At 44.2% G+C, this 9,117-nt stretch overlaps 1 protein-coding gene across 1 annotated transcript in view; it reads right to left on the reverse strand.

Annotated features, from left to right (window-relative positions):
• Positions 1-9,085, reverse strand: part of ACOX1 (acyl-CoA oxidase 1) — a 36,889-nt gene extending 27,804 nt beyond the window's left edge. Inside the window, 3 exon segments of the mRNA XM_010387550.2 lie at positions 1,159-1,319; positions 8,442-8,601; positions 8,873-9,085. Of these exon segments, the coding sequence (XP_010385852.1) occupies positions 1,159-1,319; positions 8,442-8,601; positions 8,873-8,981 (430 nt within the window). The 5' untranslated portion in view covers positions 8,982-9,085.
• Positions 9,086-9,117: the final 32 nt, after the last annotated feature.

The following is a 9,117-nucleotide window of genomic DNA, read 5'->3' on the forward strand; positions in this document are numbered from 1 at the left end:
AAAAACCACGTCTCTACTAAAAATACAAAATTAGCCTGGCGTGGTGGTGAGCGCCTGTAATTCCAGTTACTCGGGTGGCTGAGGCAGGAGAATTGCTTGAACCCGGAGGCAGAGGTTGTAGTGAGCCGAGATCGCGCCACTGCACTCCAGCCTGGGCAAAAAGAGTGCAACTCCGTCTCAAAAAAAAAAAATAAATAAAGAATCTTATCGTACTTAACAAACCTTTCTTTCAGGCTTATAATTTCAGTACTGACCATCTTGAAGTTGAAGTCTTGGGTGTTTAGTAAGGTGTCTGGAACATCAAACCATGACCAGAAATCTGCAGTCCCCATGGAGATGACAATAAATAACACTTTCCTTAAACCAATTTGCACCTTGAAATCAGCAATCAAACACAAAATGATGTTTCCCTGATATCTGCATTCCTTTTTCCTTCCCTTTCTTTACTCCTCCCATTTTGATACTTAGACATGAGGCTGGGCAGCTCAAATTCCAAACACTCAAACCTGCTAATGGCCTTGTCTACGAAAACAAACCTATTTCACATTAAGACCAAAAGCAAAACTTTTTAAAGGAAGCCAGACATTTAGGAACAATTTAACAAAGAATTACTGGCAACACAAGAGTTCCTAGACATATAGGGGAAAAAAATATCTAAAAAGACTGAAGTCAGATGAAGAGAATCATGGACTTTTTTCCAAACTGCCTTATAACTCTGCTAGTGGGCAATGAGAGATGAGATAGGTAGCTGCCACCACCTGCTGCCCCCATTAAAATCCACAGCTTTAACTGCATTACAGCAGAGAGGCACTTTCCAGATATTGCTGGGGCACTAACCCTCTGAAGAATTTCCAACAAAGTCTTTACTCATTAGACCCAGAGTAACATAATGGGCTTCCCTACTGCACTGTAAACCCCATCTTTTCAAACTGTTCAATAATAAAGACTTTAGGAAATAACAGTGAATGATGTTTACAGGCCAGAGCCCTGGACGTTTCCAAGGAAAATATCTAGGAGAAAACAAGAAGCTGAATTTTGACTTAACTACTTAAAAATAAAATCCCAAACAGATAACAGCAGAAAAAAGTCAAATGCCGGCAATCACTGTTAACTGATGTCCTGAGGTGGGTTACCCAGAGACCCTCAGTGTGGACTAACCGTGGCCCATTTCCGTCTGGGCGTAGGTGCCAATTATCTGGAGTCCTTTGGACGAAGGCAGCCATTTCTCTTTCTGAGCAGTGGTGCCCTGATTCAGCAAGGTGGGAATAAACATGGAGTAATTGAGGCCCACAGGTTCCACAAAATTGACCAAATGTAGTCTACAGGAGAGAAAAGAAAAGGATCTCAGCCTTCCTTTAGAAACTGCATCCTACAACCCATTCTTGCCAAACAGCTTTGGCCTTCAAGGAGAAGGTCAGGAAAATGTAAACCCCCTTCTTATGAAATTAAACATAAGATTTACCATTTTACTACCTAAAAAGCCAACAGCAGAACCTGATGATGTCTCTTCTAACTATTTCAAGGCCACAATTCATTTCATATTTACATGTAATCTAGGAAGCAAATTCTACCTAAGTTTTAGCATAAAAACATCTCTAATTTTTGGAAGGGGAGGCTGTTGGTGTTATTTACTGGTTCGATTGGTTGAATTTTTTAGAATGTGGTTTTTTTTTTTTCTTTTTTGCTTTATTTAGGTTTTACTTGTTTGTTTTAAAGGTTAAAAGTAACTCCATAGAACACTTACTTGTAGAGCTGTTAAGAGCTCCAAGGAAGAAATAATTTCAACTCTGTTTACCTAGATAATATAAGCAAATATCCAGAAGAGTAAATATATATTCCAGGGCAGAATCATACATCTCTAAAGGTCTTCAGGGTTTACAATAAGTAATGCGGGCATGTAAAAATTTATCCCCAATGGTCAATGAACATTACTACCGATTAACTCTATATCACATTGAAATTTAGTCCTCAACTCTCTTCTTATAAAACAGAGTCCACAGTAGTTGGCCTTGGCTGTGCTGTGTCATAGATTTTATGGGGATCAATTTTGTACTTTGACAAAGCGCATATCTAAAGAGTTTAAAGTACAAAATACTTCTCATCTAACCGATCTTCATGACTTCTCAACAGATGATTAGGAAGCAATGTTACCACCAGTTTATCTTGACCTGTGCAATGAGCAGACCATGAAGTAAAGGAGAGAAGGGATAGGCTGCCATTGCAGTGCTGGGGGACCCTGAAACCAAACCGCCACCTTAGAAGAAATAATAGTAGCCGGGCATAGTGGCTTACACCTGTAATCTCAGCACTTTGGGAGGCCGAGGTGGGCAGATCACGAGGTCAGGAGATCGAGCCCATCCTGGCTAACACGGTGAAACCCCGTCTCTACTAAAAATACAAAAACATTAGCTGGGCATGGTGGCGGCCACCTGTAGTCCCAGCTACTTGGGAGGCTGAGGCAGGAGAATGGCGTGAACCCGGGAGGCGGAGCTTGCAGTGAGCCAAGATCGCGCCACTGCACTCCAGCCTGAGCAACAGAGCGAGACTCTGTCTCAAAAAAAAAAAGAAAGAAATAATGGTAAACACAATATACCCTTATTTTCCTATTTCCTAAATAAGTACTACACGATTATCCTCACCATTTCTTTTCTGTTTCTTTTTTTTTTTGGAGATAGTCTCCCTCTGTTGCCCAGGCTGGAGTACAGTGGTGTGATCTCAGCTCATGGCAACCTCTGCTTCCTAGGTTCATGTGATTCTCATGCCTCAGCCTCCCAAGTAGCTGGGATTATAGGTGTGCACCACCAAGCCCGCCTAATTTTGTATTTTAGTAGAGATGGTGTTTTGCCATGTTGGCCAGGCTGGTCACAAAGTGGCCTGGCCTCAAGTGACCTGCCCACCTCAGCCACCCAAAGTGCTGGGATTACAGGTGTGAGCCACATGCCCAGCCTCATTGTCTTTTCTATCTTACATAAATCATAATCCACTTAGAAACAAAAACATTCATCATGGATGCTCTTAGATACGAATATTTCTAGTTAATCAAAACGAATTAATGTAATTATTATAGATTCCACCAGAGGGAACAACTTCTGTGTCCTAATCATGTGTTTAAGTCAATAGAAGCTGCTTATTAACATCAGTAAAAAATGTTTTCTCGGCCAGGCGCAGTGGCTTATGCCTGTAATCCCAGCACTTTGGGAGGCCAAGGTGGGTGGATTACGAGATCAGGAGTTCGAGACCAGCCTGGCGAACATGGTGAAACCCCGTTTCTACTAAAAATATAAAAATTAGCTGGGTGAGGTGGCAGGTGCCTGTAATCCCAGCTACTCAGGAGATGAGGCAGAAGAATCACTTGAACCCAGGAGGCGGAGGCTGCTGTGAGCCAAGATCACACCACTGTACTCTTGCCTGGGAGACAGAGCAAGACTCCGTCTCAAAAAAAAAAAAAAAAATTTTCTCTGCCACCAACAGTTGTCAGGCATAGACCTAGGGCAGGACATCACTTTTCAGGGGTGCTGAGGACATACTCATCTGAACAGCCAAGAGAGGACTACTAGCCAACATCTAAAATGCCTTTTAACCCTCAGATTCTATGATTTTTATATCATTTATGTTAATTTAAACTAGAGGGAAATCAGAGAAAGGAGGAGTATGAACAGAAAAGATGAGTCAATTTCTAAGGAATTTACAGCAGCAGCAGCTTACTCCTCTGTATTTTATGCAACACAAGAGTTACTTGTATAACTCTAATACACAAGTTACACATTTCATAAAATGTACCATGCCCAAAAGCCTGATTAGATAAATGTGTAACTTAATCTCTCAAGGGCAAACACAGAATTCTCTAACAGTTGTGTTACTAAAACCAAAATGTTTTTATACACTTTCTATTTGTATAAATAAAAACACTTTTTTTTTTTTGAGACAGAGTCTCACTCTGTCGCCCAGACTGGAGTGCAGTAGCACAATCTCGGCTCACTGCAAGCTCCGCCTCCCAGGTTCACGTCATTCTCCTGCCTCAGCCTCCTGAGCAGCTGGGACTACAGGTGCCCGCCACCACGCCCAGCTAATTTTTTTTGTGTTTTTAGTAGAGACAGGGTTTCACCATGTTAGCCAGGATGGTCTCGATCTCCTGACCTCGTGATCTGCCTACCTTGGCCTCCCAAAGTGCTGGGATTACAGGCGTGAGCCACCACGCCCGGCCAAGAATACTTTTCTATAAATACTTTTAAGTGTATTAAGTATTATATTTCATATGTATATCAAGAGGAAATAAACATACAAAAATTTCCAAGAAATAGGCCAGGCACAGTGGCTCACACCTGTAAGCCCAGCATTTTTGGAGGCCGAGGTGAGAGGATCACTCGGGGTCAGGAGTTCAAGGCCAGCGTGGGCAAAATAATAAAATCCTGTCTCTACAAAAAATTTAAAAATTAACCAGGTGTGAGCCAGGAACAGTGGCTCACACCTATAATCCCAGCACTTTGGGAGGCCGAGGTGGCGGATCACCTGAGATCAGGAGTCTGATACCAGCCTGGCAAACGTGGTGAAACTCCATCTCCACTAGAAATACAAAAATTAGCTGGGCGTGGTGGTGGGCACCTGTAATCCCAGCTACTTAGGAGGCTGAGGCAGGAGAATCGCTTGAACCCGGGAGGTGGAGGTTGCAGTGAGCCGAGATGATGCCACTGCACTCCAGCCTGTGGGACAAGAGTGAAACTCCGTCTCAAACAAAAACAAAACAAAACCAAACAAAACCAGTACATGCCCCAAATTCTCAAAAATACTGCTTATTTCATCAATTTCAGCATTCTTCTCCCTCATTTAGCATTTAAGAAATCCAGGCTGGGCACAGTGGCTCACGACTGTAATCCTAGCACTTTGGGAGGCTGAGGCGGGCAGATCACCTGACGTCAGGAGTTCGAGACCAGCCTGACCAGCACGGAGAAACCCTGTCTCTACTAAAAATACAAAATTAGTCGGGTGTGGTGGCACATGCTTGTAATCCCAGCTACTCGGGAGGCTGAGGCAGGAGAATCACTTGACCCAGGAGGCAGAAGTTGCAGTGAGCTGAGATTGCAATATTGTACTCCAGCCTGGGCAACAAGAGCGAAACTCCATCTCAAAAAAAAAAAGAAATCCAGGCTAGGCACGGTAGCTCCTGCCTGTAATCCCAGCACTTTGGGAGGCCGAGGAGGGCAGATTGCTTGAGGTCAGGAGTTCGAAACCAGACTGACTAACATAGTGAAACCCCGTCTCTACTAAAAATACAAAAAATAAGTCTGCCTGTAGTCCTGGCTACTCAGGAGGCTGAGGTAGGAGAATTGCTTGAACCCAGGAGGCAGAGGTTGCAATGAGCCGAGATCCCGCCACTGCACTTCAGCCTGGGCCACAGAGAGAGACTCCACTCAAAAAAAAAAAAAAGATAAAAAGAAAAGAAATCCAATGGGCCAGGAGCAGTGTCTCATGCCTGTAATCCCAGCACTTTCGAAGGTCGAGGTGGGAGGATCACTTGAACCCAGGAGTTTGAGGTTACAGTGAACTATGATTGTGCCACTACACTGCTACCTGGGGAACAAAGCAAGATCCTGTCTCAAACAAAAATGAAAGAAAGAGAGAAAGAGAGAGAGAGAAAAGGAGAAAGAGAGAGAGAGAAAAAGAGAAAGAGAGAGAGAGCGAGAAAGAAAGAGAGAAAGAAGGAAAGAAGGAAAGAGAGAGAGAGACAGAAAGAAAGAAAGAAAGAAGATAAGAAAGAAGAAAGAGAAGAAGAAAGAAGAAGAAAGAAAAGAAAGAACATAGAAAGAGAAAGGAACCCACCTCCCCGTCCTTCTCTCCTTCCATCCTGTGATTGCGTTCCGTCCCGTTCTTTTCTTTGCTTTCTTTTCTTTCTTCTTCGCTTCCTTACGGCAGGAAGGAAGGAAGAAAGGTAAGTGATGTATTTCACAATTAATAGCATGCCATGGTTAACAGGCAGCATTCTTTCTTTCTTAGTGTACACAAAACACTGGTGTGAGTTATAATCGATGAGATTATATAACCGAGGCTTTAACTCAATGCATGCGATAATTGCCAGGACTCATTTACAAACCCCTTCTCTAACTTAAAAACTGATCTCCTTGTCATATCCTAAGGACACTGGAAGCGCGTCACAGGGTGTGTTCAAGTTTGTACTTTAATACTTCACATGAAAAATCATATACCAAGTAAATTGCTGGTGCCCATGAATCCTCAATCCACATAAAGGACTTTGTTCTATTTCATTGTGACCTCACTCAAGTCTGGTTACACATTATGAACAGGTCACAGGTTATGAAATCATCTACTAACAGCTTTAAAATGTATTGCACCACCCATTCAAAAACAAATACACACACACACACAAACTTCTTTCCTGACATTTCTAGAAGGAATAAAATCTTACTAATTTTTTCAAATTTACAAACCCAACACAAGTATCAGTAACATAATCTTCTAGGAGTTACTTTATCTCAGTATCGCCACAGCCATGAGTTACAGACTTTAAAAACAAAAAAGACCATTGGGAAGTATGCTGATTTGAACTACCAAAAATAAAATAAACAAAAGTTTTACAGCTAAAACTGAGTGGAGCTCTGAGGAAAGTCCAAAGGACCAGAGTAAACCATTTCATCTTCACAAAAATAACCCAAGTCAAGCTGAATATCGATATCAAAGGCACTAGAGGCAGTGACCATTATTACCATAAAGGCAGAACGTGCAACATATTCTATTTAGTTTGGTTCTAGTCTATATACCACTCATATGATTTAATCTTTACTGATGAAAATACTGGAGTTCCTTTAAAATGGAGAAACTGAAATGGAAAATGCCTCGGAATAAATGTGAAAAAATGCTATAGGCCAAAATAATCTTGTACTAGGATCACGTAACACTGTTTGTTTAGGTTAAGGCAAAAATATCCTTTTTTTTGTTTTTTGAGACAGTCTCTCTTTGTTGCCCAGGCTGGAGTGCAGTGGCACGATCTCGGCTCAGTGCAGCCTTTACCTCCTGGGTTCAAGGGATTCTCCTGCCTCAGCCTCTCGAGTAGCTGGGACCACAGGAGCGCACCACCACACCAGGCTAATTTTTGCATTTTTAGTAGAGAGAGGGTTTCACCATTTTGGCCAGGCTGGTCCACCTGCCTCGGCCTCCCAAAGTGCTGAGATTACAGGCATAAGCCACTGTGCCCGGCCCAAAACCCTTATTTTTATTTATATTTACCACCCCTTGTGGAGCAGGGTGGATCACGAGGTCAGGAGTTTGAGACCAGCCTGGCAACATGGTGAAACCCCATCTCTACTAAAAATACAAAAATTAGCCGAGCATGATGGCCAGCGCCTGTAATCCCAGCTATTCGGGAGGCTGAAGCAGGAGAATGGCTTGAATTCGTGGGGTGGAGGTTGGAGTGAGCCGAGATCGCACCACTGCACTGCAGCCTGGGCGACAGAGCGACACTCGTCTCAAAAAACAAAAACAAAAACAAACAAAAAACACAACAAAACACACGGTATGAAAAAAGGATATACTCTCTTCCACACTAGAACCAAGGCAGGTTTTTATGACGTCTCTCTCATATGCACAAGACAACCATTCAAGCGCTGTCATCGATTCAGAACTACTGGGTTCTTAGACTTTCTATTCATTCAAAGGCGTGACTGATTATTCTTCATCCAGGTCCACACTACCATATAATATAATCTGCTACTGCTCCAAAATATTTAAATGATCGTGCAACTAAAAAAAAAAAATCCTTCCAGATTCAGAATTTTAGCCGTCCTCGTTACAAAGAGCAAAATGATTCTGCATTTAAATCAGTCAAATTTGAGTTGCTTGGGCAGAATAATGCTTTTACAACATCCTTGAAACTGTACGCGAGAAAACTCCTGCATTTCCATTTATTATCAACATTCTACAAACACGTCATCCCACGAAAAGCCTTGGATACAAAAGTAATCACATTATTTTCCACACATATAACTTTATTTATTTATTTTTTTGAGACGGAGTCGCGCACTCTTGCCCAGGCTGGAGTGCAGTGGCGGTATCTAGGCTCACTGCAGGCTCCGCCTCCTGGGTTCAAGCCATTCTCCTGCCTCAGCCTCCCGAGTAGCTAGGACTACAGGGTACAGGGGCCCGCCACCACGCCCAGCTAATTTTTTGTATTTTTAGTAGAGACGGGGTTTCACCGCGTTAGCCAGGATGGTCTCGATCTCCTTTGTGATCCGCCCGCCTTGGCCTCCCAAAGTGCTGGGATTACAGGCGTGAGCCACCGCGCCCGGGCACACATACAACTTCATAAAGTGGCATGAAAATATGCCAGTTTGCATCTTCAAACGCCAAAGCACGGTGGTGAAAGGCCACCATAGACTGCAGCTTTAAAGTTCAGGCTTAACAACACTTGCTCTGTGCTAAGGCATACCTACTTTTTAAACCACATAATTTCATCAGGGTCTGCGATGCCAAACTCCCTCATCTTCTTCACCATGATGGCACTTTTCCTGACAGCCACCTCATAACGCTGGCTGCGAGTGAGGAAGTTCAAGTCCTCATGCTGGAAGTCTGGGTCGTTCAGGATCATGTTCTCTGGAAGGGGGTTAAAGGGCATTAAAAGGCAGACAGACACTCGGGGCTCCGTTCCACCCTCCCTGAATCACAATAGGCTTCAGAGTCGCGGACACATCTCGGGAATGGCGATATCCCCCCACCAGGAACACAGGCTGTTCCTCGAAGTGGGGGTCCCGGCTACCCTAACGCTGGGCGAGAGGGCCTGGGCCCCATAGCGCCCCTGACTCCGCATCGAGGGAGTCTACAGCTTTTCTCGGGAAAGGAGGGAGGTCTCGCCCGCCGCCCTCACCGATCTCTCGGCGGCGCCGGGTGTTCTCGGGGCTGCCGTCCAGGATATGTGTAAGCAGCTCCGGGTTGAAGCTGGCGGAATCCCGCTCCCTGCGCAGGTCCGGGTTCATGGCGACGACCAGCTGGCAGCGAAGTAAGCACCGACGGAGGTGGCAGTGACAACCTAAATCCGCAGCTTCAGCGCCGGCCGGGCCCTATGAGGCAGCCTCAGAACTGCTCAAGTCCCCGCCTCCGCTCGCCCGGCCC

The sequence above is a fragment of the Rhinopithecus roxellana genome, chromosome 19, assembly GCF_007565055.1.
Source record: "Rhinopithecus roxellana isolate Shanxi Qingling chromosome 19, ASM756505v1, whole genome shotgun sequence".
NCBI lineage: Eukaryota > Metazoa > Chordata > Mammalia > Primates > Cercopithecidae > Rhinopithecus > Rhinopithecus roxellana.